Consider the following 17,467-nt stretch of genomic DNA (forward strand, 5'->3'; position numbering starts at 1 on the left):
TCAACCAATTACGTGGCGATGCGCGTGCACGGGTTCAACCAATCACGCGTTTATAAGCGCGTACACAGGTTCGACCAATCGTGTGGCTCTGTGTGTACTCAGGTTCAAATAAACAAGAATGTCCATATTTGCTTTTCACAGTCTTTGGTCTGTAATTCCTGTGGATGTGGTTATGTATGTATTGAAATTATCCAGCTAGCAATCACTTCCGGTGTCTATGCAACATGAATGGACCAACGAGACGACAGAAAAGTCAAGGTAAGTAACTGTAACTAAAAACAGGACCCAGCATCAAACTTTTCAATTTTGAACACAGTATACATTAAAATTCATTCATTCATTGATTAATTCATTCATGTAACAAAGTGAAGGGTATAGCATATTAACAATGACACTGTATTTACAGGTTTTACTGATGCGTGCCAATTAGTTAAAAGCACGAGGCCTACTCTGTGTACAGATAAACCAGCGTAATAACAACAAGCTTTCTGTTATATTCTATAGAAAGCTTTTTTATTGTAGTTTATACAAAGCAATGTGTACATGAGATTATTCCATGGAAACGAAACCCTCTTTATATCACCACTGTAGCCATGGTCTGACTTTTACCGTCTCCATGGTTTTAATAAACAGTATCTGCTGAAATAAATTAAATGTTGGTTAACAGTGTCACTTTAATGTCGACGTTAAACTGTCTGTACGGACTACGACGTTGTGGAGACAGTTTGAAATATGACGGTAAGTAATGAACTGGGTGTGGGAGACACATTTTGAATATGTCAAAGCATTCTTTCTGTAAGGGTTAGGTAGCCACATAGCTAGCCACAACGTCACACATGGATCAAGACCCGTAATATCGCATGACACCAATTGAGTTCTCCACGTCTGTAAATTCAATGGCTGACTCCATGTCCTGTATATATATATATATTCCCTATAACTATAGTTTTATTAAGGCCAATTGACCTAGTACGTAAAAGTAGGCTAGTTTGGTAAAGGGTGAAAACAGGTAGCGTCGACTAGGCTATACTAAATGCCATGACAAATATATAATATTGTAATGATTGCATTTGACTAACTTTAATCACACCATAAGCATATCACTATATACGTTCACCCTACAAATTGGAATTCTTAATCTGCCTGTGGCATACAGTGTATTTACTCTTAAACGAAACATAAATGTACCTTGTGATTGTTTGAAAGAATTCTAATTGTTAAGGAGTGGTATTATTACGAGATTTTATACCCAGGGGCGGTGTTTCTAACACTAATGCTACTCAATCAATATCCTGGAATAAGTCATGCAGATCAGATGACTTCCTTCTATAAACCCCAAATCTATAACAATACGCAGCTTACAGATTTCAACGTCGTATCTATAATGGTTAGAGCAAATGTGCCATGTGGATCGTTGTAATATCAAGTGATTAGTATCTATATCAACTACCGGTATATGGCACAAAATCAACCACCTCTGTAAGACTGTTAATGGCTTTTGAACGGAAGTGTGATTTATTCTCGCATTATTCTGTTTTACTGCAAAATATAACTCGTGTTGGCGTTAAAGTGATTGATCACTACACTAGTGTATGTCAAGAACCGCGTGCCAAAGTAGGGCTTTGTTAAAACGACACATTCACTCAAACAAATATCTGCTTGAGAAAACTACAAAGACAAGTATTCATTTGTGAATGTAGGGTAAAGTTTGGAGTTTAATGCAAGGGTGTAGTAGTCAGTAAAGTAGTCTTTTACAATTGCAATTTGCTTACCGCAACATAAACCTGTTTGGTCGTAAACTCTTTGAGAATTTCCTCTGTTACACTGAAGGTAATGTCTGTACGGTTTAGTGAAATGTGGGCGTTGTGGTGGTGGTGGTGATGATGGTGGTGGAGGTAATTATTAATTTCAATATTTATATGGATAACGTGTAGGTCAGAGGTCACATGCGTGAGACGGGAATGTCGCTAGCGCGTACTATACATGTATTAGGGTTGTTGACATTATGCAAATGTAAGTTCAAAGTTCACACAAGGTTGCCATCAAATAACTACTTTTTGTTACATCCTGACATGACTGATAACGTGCCCTCTAAACATCCATAGACATCTACAAACACCTACAATTATATTGATTTGCATAATGGTCGGTGTACAAAGTGTAAATACGTTAAAGCGGGGAGTCGTCACCTGCGCATGTGTCAGATGGCCATGGCGTGCCATTGTTTACAAACAAGCGTCTACCCATGAGCCTTTGCGTTTTTAGCGCGTGTTGTCATCGTCGCTTGGGACTCAATTCCCGCGCGTGCGCAGATAACGACCCTCCCGCTTTAAATGTGTTTGATATGTCTTGCAGCTCAACGTATCTTCGGCGAAGAAGAAGATGTTGAAAAGTTATACCTTGCTGCAGCTGAGAAGGGTGATGTGCACACATTGGAGTATGTACTGAAGATTGAATCTCTGGATGTTAATTGCGTAGACAGGAAAGGAAATACGGCTTTAAACCTTGCAATAAAACATGGACATGTCGGTATGTTGTCATAAAATACGAACCTACTAACGGTGGCGTGTTGGTTCATTGTTATTATCAAAGTCATACTCACGACGGAGTATATATTCCTGGTTAAGTCGCACTCCATTCTTGTAACTATCTTCGACATTTCCTCTTATTCGATCAGCCAACTGATTCAACTCTTGACTTGTAAAATTGTGTATTTATTTACTGCTTAATCAATCAATCAATCAATCAATTTTTTTTTATTTACAGATGCGATGAAATGCCTCTTACGTCACGATGTTTACATTGGTGACTCGCTACTACGAGCTGTTGATGTGCAAACATTCCGTGGGGTACAGATATTATGTGAATACTCTAAAACCTTCAAGGTGCGTTTTCATCGATGCTCGCCTGTCATGTAGGCATGAGTGGCGCCCTCGCCGGCTGAACGGCATCAGACCTCACTAACGACTGACAGAATAGTGTACATCTCGTCGGCAAGATCAATACTGCGAATTCGCGAAGTTCACGCCCTTTGCAATGAATATTCATGTTGGTGGTCATGGTAACACCGTCAATCAAAGCCGTGTTTGCAATGTCGACAAATATCACAGACTGTTTTCAACAAGATGGTAAACATTGGGCGGACATTTTTCAGCACATTATCACACATTATGCCAACAAACTCTGCCGTGAATGGTTACTCTTTGACGGCTGTCACTATCTGACGTTCCTGCAATTTGATTGGTACCGACAAAAAATCGTCTGCAGAAGTCAAAAACTACATCGTTCTGTCAGACGTGTGTTTGGTTTGGAGCACCGCAGAGGGCGCAACTCACGCGACCTCATCAGGCTACATCGATACTAATACATGACAATATATTTGAACAATCTTTCATAAGTTCTGTGTACATAATAATAACAGATCTCCATGGCAACAAATATTATACCTCAGTAACACGAGTCAAACTTTCAATACTTTAGTAGATATGCTGTTAGTCAAGTACAAAGAACTCAATGATAAATAAATTTACGTTTTCCAAATTTAATATTCGGAAAATTCAGGTTTTTATGACAGCTATTTAAAAAATAATTTATATATTACCTACATGTTGGTTTTACATACACCTTTCTTATTTTAGGGTCGTTCTATTAATATTATTAACTGCCGCTCAGATAACGAAGACTTTCACCCAGATATCACGCCATTAGTGTTAGCTGCTCACCATAATAACTATGACATCATCAAGGTATCTCTACATTTATGTATTTCACAATTGGTTTCAAATGTTTCCTCTGAAAGTAAAAAATGCGTGTTTGTGTTATTTCTACAACACCCGTATTTCATATATCTGTTAAATGTTATATTTCGGTAGATTTTACTTCGACATAGCGCAAGTATTGATGATCCTGAAAGTATTAACAGAGTGACCGAGAAACACACATTGCAACATTCACTGGGTACACTTAATGTGTACAAGGCATTGGCAAGTGAAGCCTACATATCACTCACCAATGAAGATCCAATAGATAAGGCGTTTAAGGTAAATTTGGAATCAAAATAATTACGAAAGTATCTATAGCAACAGAGGAAAACACGAGTTAAAAAATTATCTGTGATTCAATTATTCTCTAAGATTTATCTAGCATGCTAATATGCCCTATACATCATGTGAAATCTTAGATATAGGAGAATACGGTAGTGCACAGCCATACTACTGTCGACAACCACAGAGGAACAGTTATATCTGAGATCTAGATGCACTTACAGAAATTGTAATATTCACATTAGTTGTATCTGAGATCTAGATACACTTACAGAAATTGTAATATTCACATTAGTTATATCTGAGATCTAGATACACTTACAGAAATTGTAATATTCACATTAGTTGTATCTGAGATCTAGATACACTTACAGAAATTGTAATATTCACATTAGTTGTATCTGAGATCTAGATACACTTACAGAAATTGTAATATTCACATTAGTTGTATCTGAGATCTAGATACACTTACAGAAATTGTAATATTCACATTATTTGTATCTGAGATCTAGATACACTTACAGAAATTGTAATATTCACATTAGTTGTATCTGAAATCACAGCAGTACATATACATACTAGTATATTGTAGGACAACAATCTGTACATGGTATATATATATATGGTACTTTGTTTCAGTTGAGTGTTAAATTACGAGACATGAGTACACGGGACTATGAGTTTCGACAAGACTACATCGATCTCTCTGAAAGGTGTGAACAATTCGCCGCTGATTTACTGGGACAGACGCGTGACACACAAGAATTGACAACTATTTTAACACATGGTAAAACAAGCCAAGGCGATAGTGATCTGCCATACAAGGTATTCCATGCCGTCAAGCTCGAACAGAAACTGGTGAGGTCATATTTGTTTATTCATGCATCAACATGAAATGTCTACCTACTCGTATCAACGTGTCAACATGCAATATACTCACATCAACATGCAATGTCAACATATCATATTAATATGCAATGTCAAAATATCATATCAACATGCAATGTCAACAAATACATATTTATGCATATTGCTTATTATTTTGTTTGAGTAATTTAGTTATATAGTTTTAAAAGTTTTTCAATAAAAAAGGTGAGATGCAGATGTATAGAAAAAATGTCACAAAGGCGGTACTGAAACGTGTGTACGAGTGTTTATTATCAAACATTTGCTTCAGAATAACATACTGTATGACTTTCAGTTTGTAGCACACCCACACTGCCAACAGTTGCTTATAGAACGGTGGTACCATGGGTTATCAAATTGGAGGGATAAATCAATGCTACAAACAGTGCCTATCTCCATTGCAATAGGATTCGCTTATCCTCTACTATCACTCCTGTATATATTGGCTCCATGTGGTCGTCTTGCAAAGTTTATTACAATACCGTAAGTACACAGCGCCACTCTATGACAGCTAATAATACACAGCCCTACCCAATGACAGCCCATAATACACAGTCCCACCCAATGACAGCCAATAAGTACACAGCGCCACCCTATGACAACCTATAAGTACACGTCGCCACCCAATGACAACCCATAAGAACACATCGCCACCCAATGACAACCCATAAGTACACAGCGCCACCCAATGACATCCCTTAAGTACACAACGCCACCCAATGACATCCCTTAAGTACACAGCGCCGCCTAATGACAACCCATAAATACACAGTCCCACCCAATGACAGCCAATAAGTACACAGCGCCACCCTATGACAACCCATAAGTACACAGCGCCACCCAATGACAACCCATAGGTACACAGCACCACCCAATGACAGCCCATAAGTACACAGCTCCACACAATGACAACCCATAAGTACACATCGCCACCCAATGACAACCTATAAGTACACATCGCCATCCAATGACAGCCCATAAGTACACATCGCCACCCAATGACAGCCCATAAGTACACAGCGCCACCCAATGACATCCCTTAAGTACACAGCGCCACCCAATGACAGCCCATAAGTACACAGCGCCACCCAATGACATCCAATAAGTACACATCGCCGCCCAATGACATCCCTTAAGTACACAGCGCCACCCAATAACATCCCTTAAGTACACTGCGCCACCCAATGACATCCCTTAAGTACACAGCGCCACCCAATGACAGCCCATCAGTACACAGCGCCACCCAAGGACATCCCTTAAGTACACAGCGCCACCCAATGACATCCCTTAAGTACACAGCGCCACCCAATGGCAGCCCATAAGTACACAGCGCCACCCAATGACATCCCTTAATTACACAGCGCCACCCAATGACAACCCATAAGTACACAGCGCCGCCCAATGACATCCCTTAAGTACACAGCGCCACCCAATGACATCCCTTAAGTACACAGCGCCACCCAATGACATCCCTTAAGTACACATCGCCGCCTAATGACAACCCATAAATACACAGCGCCACCTAATGAGAACCCATAAGTACACAGCACCACCCAATGACAACCCATAAGTACACAGCGCCACCCAATGACACTCTTAAGTACACAGCGCCACCCATTGACATCCCATAAGTACACAGCGCCACCCAATGACAACCCTTAAGTACACAGCGCCACCCAATGACATCCCTTAAGTACACATCGCCACCCAATGACATTCCATAAGTATACAGCGCCATCCAATGACATCCCATAAGTACACAGCGCCACCCAATGACATCCCATAAGTACACAGCGCCACCCAATGACATCCCATAATTAAACAGCGCCACCCAATGACATCCCATAAGTACACAGCGCCACCCAATGACATCCCATAAGTACATAGCGCCACCCATTGACATCCCATAAGTACACAGCACCACCCAATGACAACCCTTAAGTACACAGCGCCACCCAATGACATCACTTAAGTACACAGCGCCACCCAATGACATCCCATAAGTACACAGCGCCACCCAATGACAACTTTTAAGTACACAGCGCCACCCAATGACATCCCTTAAGTACACAACGCCACCCAATGACATCCCATAAGTACACAGCGCCATCCAATGACATCCCATAAGTACACAGCACCACTTATTGACTACCCATAAGTACACAGCGCCACCCAATGACATCCCTTAAGTACACAGCGCCACCCAATGACATCCCATAAGTACACAGCGCCACCCAATGACATCCCTTAAGTACACAGCGCCACCCAATGACATCCCTTAAGTACACATCGCCGCCTAATGACAACCCATAAATACACAGCGCCACCTAATGAGAACCCATAAGTACACAGCACCACCCAATGACAACCCATAAGTACACAGCGCCACCCAATGACACTCTTAAGTACACAGCGCCACCCATTGACATCCCATAAGTACACAGCGCCACCCAATGACAACCCTTAAGTACACAGCGCCACCCAATGACATCCCTTAAGTACACATCGCCACCCAATGACATTCCATAAGTATACAGCGCCATCCAATGACATCCCATAAGTACACAGCGCCACCCAATGACATCCCATAAGTACACAGCGCCACCTAATGACATCCCATAATTAAACAGCGCCACCCAATGACATCCCATAAGTACACAGCGCCACCCAATGACATCCCATAAGTACATAGCGCCACCCATTGACATCCCATAAGTACACAGCACCACCCAATGACAACCCTTAAGTACACAGCGCCACCCAATGACATCACTTAAGTACACAGCGCCACCCAATGACATCCCATAAGTACACAGCGCCACCCAATGACAACCCTTAAGTACACAGCGCCACCCAATGACATCCCTTAAGTACACAACGCCACCCAATGACATCCCATAAGTACACAGCGCCATCCAATGACATCCCATAAGTACACAGCACCACTTATTGACTACCCATAAGTACACAGCGCCACCCAATGACATCCCTTAAGTACACAGCGCCACCCAATGACATCCCATAAGTACACAGCGCCACCCAATGACATCCCATAAGTACTCAGCGCCACCCAATCATTTAGCGACTACGTCGCCATCTTGGGTTTTCTGCAAAACGATCACAGTTTGGGATGGGTTCTTTAACTCACTAACTGTAGTATGTACGGCCAAAGCTTCTTATGAGAAAAAGAAAATATTGTTGCCCAATATCCTGGTTTGGCCGCCTTCTTGGATTTCTGACTTCAAATTAGGTCACTTGTTTCTAGGTATCACTCAACTTTATAACTTGCGTGTAGAATGTATACCTCATGCTTCTTATGAAAATAGAAATAAATAACGTGGACCAGTCACGTGATCTGGCCGCTATTTTGGATTCCTGCGAAAATTGTAACAATTTAAATGCCATCTTGGATTTCCGGCAAAAATGGTAAAAATGAGTGCTTTAAACGATCAGCAAAGTTGCATGTAGCCTATCCCGCCAATGATTCACATGAGAACAAAAATTAAATAAATTTGACCAGTCACATCGTTTCGATGCCATTTTGAATTTTCGGCAAATATGGACAATAATGTATTAACTGCATTCAACACTGACTTGTGGATGGCACTACAAAACAAATAACAACCTGTTACTTGACCTTAAATATATACCACCCACATAGACATCATCTTCGATGATGCTTGATGCTTTAATTCAGCACTATTTTTTTTAAATATAATACTATTATTTAAACTTTCCAGTTTTTATCAACACATAATGTTGTTTATGAAATCCACGAGCTACATAATGAAGACAAAATTGGGATTTTATGTTTGTTTTGACAGATATGTGAAATTTTTGATGAACACTGCCTCATACATGACATTTTTAGTCTTGTTATTTTTTTCGTCGGACACCTCATTCATTGGATCATTCGGTCTGGAAGATCTGACGTCACTACACAATGAACGAATCGAAGAGTTGTCACATCTGACCTTGAGAAACCGTCAACGCGGACCAGCCCCAAATAACATTGAGATATTGATTGTCACGTGGTTAATAGGTCAGTATAGAGGTGTTTATGAAACTCCCTAAACGCGTGACAAGAAGCTATGTACTCGCTTAGTTTTGTGATATTTCGTATAAATTCTAATGTGCATACGTCATCACTGTATGTGTAAATATTACCACTATAATACCTCATCGTTGTAATGTGTACACGTCATCGTTACTGGACGTAACATATTGTGATTCTTTTTCAGCTATGACATGGAGTGAAATGAAAGAGATATACAACGAGGGATGTATAACGTACATTAAAAATCCTTATAATCTAATAGACTTTACTCAGTTGGCGCTGTATTGGTCGTGGGTATCGTTACGCATCACATCGATATTAATGGTAAGATCCCATGAAGTTTACTCGTGAATACATGATTCTTCACTCAGTGTGTCAATACCTTACGATATCACAGTGATGTTTACTTGATTTCACACACCATACATGTCATTTCACTGAAAGTACGTGTACTTTGTGATATCGCATTAGTTGATTTCACACACCATACATGTCATTACACTGAAAGTACGTGTACTTTGTGATATCACATTAGTTGATTTCACACACCATACATGTCATTACACTGAAAGTATGTGTACTTTGTGATATCGCATTAGTTGATTTCACACACCATACATGTCATTACACTGAAAGTACGTGTACTTTGTGATATCGCATTAGTTGATTTCACACACCATACATGTCATTACACTGAAAGTACGTGTACTTTGTGATATCACATTAGTTGATTTCACACACCATACATGTCATTACACTGAAAGTACGTGTACTTTGTGATATCACATTAGTTGATTTCACACACCATACATGTCATTACACTGAAAGTACGTGTACTTTGTGATATCGCATTAGTTGATTTCACACACCATACATGTCATTACACTGAAAGTACGTGTACTTTGTGATATCGCATTAGTTGATTTCACACACCATACATGTCATTACACTGAAAGTACGTGTACTTTGTGATATCACATTAGTTGATTTCACACACCATACATGTCATTACACTGAAAGTACGTGTACTTTGTGATATCGCATTAGTTGATTTCACACACCATACATGTCATTACACTGAAAGTACGTGTACTTTGTGATATCACATTAGTTGATTTCACACACCATACATGTCATTACACTGAAAGTACGTGTACTTTGTGATATCACATTAATTGATTTCACACACCATAATGTCATTACACTGAAAGTACGTGTATTTTGTGATATCACATTAGTTGATTTCACACACCATACATGTCATTACACTGAAAGTATGTGACTTTGTGATATTGCATTAGTTGATTTCACACACCATACATGTCATTACACTGAAAGTATGTGTATTTTGTGATATCACATTAGTTGATTTTACACACCATACATGTCATTACACTAAAGTACGTGTACTTTGTGATATCACATTAGTTGATTTCACACACCATACATGTCATTACACTGAAAGTATGTGTACTTTGTGATATCGCATTAGTTGGTTTTACACACCATGCATGTCATTACACTGAAAGTACCAAAAACGTATGATATCACACACCTCCGTATGAAGACTGATTTCCGGTGAAGAACAAAATAAGACGTGAGAAAATACGTAATGTCAACCAAACCCATCAGAAACAAATATAAGATTATTCACCATAACAATAAACTCGGAATTGTCAAATACTGTAAAATACTTTATTTTAGCTGCAATTAATTTTTGTTGGGTGTTTTGTATGAAATTTATTTTCACTGATTTTTGACATGTTGATTGTAAAATATAGGAAAAATGGTATATTCGCTGGATTTTATTTTCATTGATTCATTTCTTCAGTGAAAATAGCAAAATTAATTCCAAGCGAAAATAAAGTATTTCACAGTGAGTAAATAAACAATGTTGACATAAATACGTTTCATATTGCAGGTAAACAATGAACGTCAAAAGGCGACTCAAGTTTTGAGAAGATCACTTGACAACAACTATACACTTATTAATTTTATTGATGACGAGCACGAACACTTAAAAAACTTTACACGGGACGAGTTGAACAATCTTATGACGCAAATGATTAGCAACATGACGTCATTAATGGAATACTTTCACAGAACTAGTGGACTTCAGAATACTGTGTCAAATCTAACTGCTTTGTTGAGTGACTATAGTTACTATATTAAGAAAGCCTCCCTATCTAACCAGCCAAGTATTCTTGATCCATCTGACTATGGCTACGATGACGTGTCCTATTCTGTACCCATTGATGAATGGAACCAATGGGATCCCACCCTCGTCAGTAGCGTGACATTTGCAGTTGCTAACGTGTTGAGCGTACTGCGCCTGCTCCGTGTTATCGTCATGAACGACCTTGTAGGACCACTACAGATATCATTGAGCAAGATGAACTATGACATTTTTAAATTTTTATTCATATTTTTCTTTGTGTGGGTTGCGTTTGGTTTGGGAATTTCTCAAATTTACTGGCTGTATGCTGCAAACAATGAGTTGCAATGCTTACAAGAAGGGTTTGAAACTGTCAAGGAATGTACATATGAACCGTTTGGATCGTAAGTATTACTTGTTTCTGTTTACATTTGAATTTTGAACTGGTTTGGCTTGATTTTAGGACAATTGTGAATAAATAAATGTTTGAACTGCGCCACAAAGTAGCAAATGACTTAAATTATTCGAACATTAAATATGATTAAACCCATTTGGATATGGCAACCAACTTGGACTAGTAATTGGAATACGAGTAGATCAAGGCCGCAAAAGTCAATGCGAACAGTCCAACCAATCAGAGCAGTTTGACAATTTTGTTCGAGGGACTAAATTACGCCTTTAATGTATGCTTCTACTCTACTTGAGGACAACTAGTCAGTATGTTTCGAGTCACTATACCACGTTGAACACCTGTCAAAAGATCCCAACACCGCAAATAGGGTCGAACCGTACAGCGGATAATTTGTCAGAGCAAGTCGTGATTCATTCGTCAACAGAAGCTACTTTTAGTTTCATTTAGTTAAAGGGCGGTAGTCGTCGCGCCACGCATACGCGAAAAATGTGGGTCTCATATAAACAAAGATGGCAAATTTGACTCTTGCGCAGATCAACGAGTACAAACTGAGACGTTACCAAGTTTTAATTGGGTATTTTTGTATGTGATTGGAATGTATCGAAGGAGTCACAGGCGATAATTAGTGCAAGTCGTGCCCAGGTCAAACCTCATACTTGTGATTTTCATTAGAAGAACGCATTGGATTGTGGGAAAATCGATGTTAATCAACACAAATGTCGCACAAGCGCAGCGCGACGACCACCGCCCTTTAACACCAACTAGTCCGTGTTGCAATGATTGTTACACACCCCTGTCACGTGATAAAGTGTATTATGTATCCCATGCATCTTATGCACATTTCTACTTAAATACATATCTCGTAAATCTCGTCATATTAAAATCATAATTTTGTTGTTTTGACAACAGATTAAGTAAAAGCATGGAAACTTTATTTTGGTCATTGTTTGGATTACTGGAACCTGATATACTGCGTATTGATTCTAATCATGTGTCAACCGAGTGGTTTGGTACAGTACTATATGGAATGTATTACATAATAGCTGTAGTCGTTCTATTGAATCTCTTAATTGCCTTGATGAGTAACACATATACTAAAATAGAAGTAAGTAGTATACAATAAAATATAGATTACATAACTGCTGTAGATTTTCGTGTATCACTGGCATAAAGGATGACCCCTCACCTCATGCATTTGCATACAGAATGACCTATAACCTCATGCATATTTGCATACAAGATTCAACTCCACTTCATTTTCAAACAGTTTGGTCGTTCATCTCATGCATCATTTGCATACAGGATGGCTTATCACCTCATGCATAATTTGCATACAGGATTCCACTCCACCACATGCATCATTTGCATACAGGTTGGTCGTTCATCTCATGCATCATTTGCATACAGGATGGTCGTTCGTCTCATGCATCATTTGCATACAGGATGGTCGTTCATCTCATGCATCATTTGCATACAGAATGGCTTATCACCTCATGCATAATTTGCATACAGGATTCCACTCCACCACATGCATCATTTGCATACAGGATGGTCATTCATCTCATGCATCATTTGCATACAGGTTGGTCGTTCATCTCATGCATCATTTGCATACAGATTGGTCGTTCATCTCATGCATCATTTGCATACAGGATGGTCGTTCATCTCATGCATCATTTGCGTACAGGATGGCTTATCACCTCATGCATAATTTGCATACAGGATTCCACTCCATCACATGCATCATTTGCATACAGGTTGGTCGTTCATCTCATGCATCATTTGCATACAGGATGGTCGTTCATCTCATGCATCATTTGCATACAGGATGGTCATTCATCTCATGTATCATTTGCATACAGGATTCCACTCCACCACATGCATCATTTGCATACAGGTTGGTCGTTCATCTCATGCATCATTTGCATACAGGATGGTCGTTCATCTCATGCATCATTTGCATACAGGATGGTCATTCATCATTTGCATACAGGATGGTCATTCATCTCATGCATCATTTGCATACAGGATGGTCGTTCATCTCATGCATCATTTGCATACAGGATGGTCATTCATCATTTGCATACAGGATGGTCGTTCATCTCATGCATCATTTGCATACAGGATGGTCGTTCATCTCATGCATCATTTGCATACAGGATGGTCATTCATCATTTGCATACAGGATGGTCATTCATCTCATGCATCATTTGCATACAGGATGGTCATTCATCTCATGCATCATTTGCATACAGAATGGTCATTCATCTCATGCACCATTTGCATACAGAATGGTCGTTCATCTCATGCATCATTTGCATACAGAATGGTCGTTCATCGCATGCATCATTTGCATACAGGATGGTCGTTCATCTCATCCATCATTTGCATACAGGATGGTCATTCATCTCATTCATCATTCGCATACAGGATGGTCATTCATCTCATGCATCATTTGCATACAGAATGGTCGTTCATCTCATGCATCATTTGCATACAGGTTGGTCGTTCATATCATGCATCATTTGCATACAGGATGGTCGTTCATCTCACGTATCATTTGCATACAGGATGGCTTATCACCTCATGCATAATTTGCATACAGGATTTCACTCCACCACATGCATCATTTGCACAGAGGTTGGTCGTTCATCTCATGCACCATTTGCGTACAGGATGGTCGTTCATCTCATGCATCATTTGCATACAGAATGGTCGTTCATCTCATGCGTCATTTGCATTCAGAATGGTCGTTCGTCTCATGCATCATTTGCATACAGGATGGTTGTTCATCTCATGCATCATTTGCGTACAGGATGGCTTATCACCTCATGCATAATTTGCATACAGGATTCCACTCCATCACATGCATCATTTGCATACAGGTTGGTCGTTCATCTCATGCATCATTTGCATACAGGATGGTCGTTCATCTCATGCATCATTTGCATACAGAATGGTCGTTCATCTCATGCATCATTTGCATACAGGATGGCTTATCACCTCATGCATAATTTGCATACAGGATTCCACTCCACCACATGCATCATTTGCATACAGGTTGGTCGTTCATCTCATGCATCATTTGCATACAGGATGGTCGTTCATCTCATGCACCATTTGCGTACAGGATGGTCGTTCATCTCATGCACCATTTGCGTACAGGATGGCCGTTCATCTTATGTATCATTTGCATACAGGATGGTCGTTCATCTCATGCATCATTTGCATACAGGATGGTCGTTCATCTCATGCACCATTTGCGTACAGGATGGTCGTTCATCTCATGCACCATTTGTATACAGGATGGTCGTTCATCTCATGCACCATTTGCGTACAGGATGGTCGTTTGTATCATGCATCATTTGCATACAGGATGATCGTTCATCTCATGCACCATTTGCGTACAGGATGGCCGTTCCTCTTATGCATCATTTGCATACAGGATGGTCGTTCATCTCATGCATCATTTGCGTACAGAATGGTCGTTCATCTTATGCATCATTTGCATACAGGTTGGTCGTTCATCTCATGCATCATTTGCGTGCAGAATGGCCGTTCATCTTATGCATCATTTGCATACAGGTTGGTCGTTTATCTCATGCATCATTTGCGTGCAGAATGGCCGTTCATCTTATGCATCATTTGCATACAGGTTGGTCGTTCATCTCATGCATCATTTGCATACAGGATGGTCGTTCATCTCATGCACCATTTGCGTACAGGATGGTCGTTTGTATCATGCATCATTTGCATACAGGATGGTCGTTCATCTCATGCATCATTTGCATACAGGATGGTCATTCATCATTTGCATACAGGATGGTCATTCATCTCATGCATCATTTTCATACAGGATGGTTGTTCATCTCATGCATCATTTGCATACAGGATGGTCATTCATCATTTGCATACAGGATGGTCGTTCATCTCATGCATCATTTGCATACAGGATGGTCATTCATCATTTGCATACAGGATGGTCATTCATCTCATGCATCATTTGCATACAGGATGGTCATTCATCTCGTGCATCATTTGCATACAGAATGGTCATTCATCTCATGCACCATTTGCATACAGAATGGTCGTTCATCTCATGCATCATTTGCATACAGAATGGTCGTTCATCGCATGCATCATTTGCATACAGGATGGTCGTTCATCTCATCCATCATTTGCATACAGGATGGCTTATCACCTCATGCATAATTTGCATACAGGATTCCACTCCATCACATGCATCATTTGCATACAGGTTGGTCGTTCATCTCATTCATCATTCGCATACAGGATGGTCATTCATCTCATGCATCATTTGCATACAGAATGGTCGTTCATCTCATGCATCATTTGCATACAGGTTGGTCGTTCATATCATGCATCATTTGCATACAGGATGGTCGTTCATCTCACGTATCATTTGCATACAGGATGGCTTATCACCTCATGCATAATTTGCATACAGGATTTCACTCCACCACATGCATCATTTGCACAGAGGTTGGTCGTTCATCTCATGCACCATTTGCGTACAGGATGGTCGTTCATCTCATGCATCATTTGCATACAGAATGGTCGTTCATCTCATGCGTCATTTGCATTCAGAATGGTCGTTCGTCTCATGCATCATTTGCATACAGGATGGTTGTTCATCTCATGCATCATTTGCGTACAGGATGGCTTATCACCTCATGCATAATTTGCATACAGGATTCCACTCCATCACATGCATCATTTGCATACAGGTTGGTCGTTCATCTCATACATCATTTGCATACAGAATGGTCGTTCATCTCATGCATCATTTGCATACAGGATGGTCGTTCATCTCATGCATCATTTGCATACAGGATGGCTTATCACCTCATGCATCATTTGCATACAGGATGGTCGTTCATCTCATGCACCATTTGCGTACAGGATGGTCGTTCATCTCATGCACCATTTGCGTACAGGATGGCCGTTCATCTTATGTATCATTTGCATACAGGATGGTCGTTCATCTCATGCATCATTTGCATACAGGATGGTCGTTCATCTCATGCACCATTTGCGTACAGGATGGTCGTTCATCTCATGCACCATTTGTATACAGGATGGTCGTTCATCTCATGCACCATTTGCGTACAGGATGGTCGTTTGTATCATGCATCATTTGCATACAGGATGATCGTTCATCTCATGCACCATTTGCGTACAGGATGGCCGTTCCTCTTATGCATCATTTGCATACAGGATGGTCGTTCATCTCATGCATCATTTGCGTACAGAATGGTCGTTCATCTTATGCACCATTTGCATACAGGTTGGTCGTTCATCTCATGCATCATTTGCGTGCAGAATGGCCGTTCATCTTATGCATCATTTGCATACAGGTTGGTCGTTCATCTCATGCATCATTTGCATACAGGTTGGTCGTTCATCTCATGCATCATTTGCGTGCAGAATGGCCGTTCATCTTATGCATCATTTGCATACAGGTTGGTCGTTCATCTCATGCATCATTTGCATACAGGATGGTCGTTCATCTCATGCACCATTTGCGTACAGGATGGTCGTTTGTATCATGCACCATTCGCATACAGAATGGTCATTCATCTCATGCATCATTTGCATACAGGATGGTTGTTCATCTCATGCATCATTTGCCTTTTGGATGGTCGTTTATCTCATGCACCATTTGCGTACAGGATGGTCGTTCATCTCATGCATCATTTGCATACAGAATGGTTGTTCATCTCATGCATCATTTGCATACAGAATGGTCATTCATCTCATGCATCATTTGCATACAGGATGGTCGTTCATCTCATGCATCATTTGCATACAGAATGGTTGTTCATCTCATGCATCATTTGCATACAGAATGGTCGTTCATCGCATGCATCATT

General features: G+C 40.1%; 1 protein-coding gene across 1 annotated transcript in view; it reads left to right on the plus strand.

Annotated features, from left to right (window-relative positions):
• Positions 1-17,467, plus strand: part of LOC102807607 (short transient receptor potential channel 4-like) — a 29,439-nt gene that overhangs the window by 6,022 nt on the left and 5,950 nt on the right. Inside the window, exons 2-12 of the mRNA XM_085499370.1 lie at positions 142-258; positions 2,356-2,529; positions 2,767-2,885; positions 3,639-3,746; positions 3,873-4,040; positions 4,683-4,901; positions 5,245-5,432; positions 8,774-8,991; positions 9,191-9,330; positions 10,928-11,565; positions 12,483-12,678. Coding sequence (XP_085355496.1) covers positions 225-258; positions 2,356-2,529; positions 2,767-2,885; positions 3,639-3,746; positions 3,873-4,040; positions 4,683-4,901; positions 5,245-5,432; positions 8,774-8,991; positions 9,191-9,330; positions 10,928-11,565; positions 12,483-12,678 — 2,202 coding nt within the window. The 5' untranslated portion in view covers positions 142-224. The remainder of the gene's footprint in view (positions 1-141; positions 259-2,355; positions 2,530-2,766; positions 2,886-3,638; positions 3,747-3,872; positions 4,041-4,682; positions 4,902-5,244; positions 5,433-8,773; positions 8,992-9,190; positions 9,331-10,927; positions 11,566-12,482; positions 12,679-17,467) is intronic.

Source organism: Saccoglossus kowalevskii, chromosome 5 (genome assembly GCF_978046115.1).
Source record: "Saccoglossus kowalevskii chromosome 5, keSacKowa6.1, whole genome shotgun sequence".
NCBI classification, from domain to species: Eukaryota; Metazoa; Hemichordata; class Enteropneusta; family Harrimaniidae; genus Saccoglossus; species Saccoglossus kowalevskii.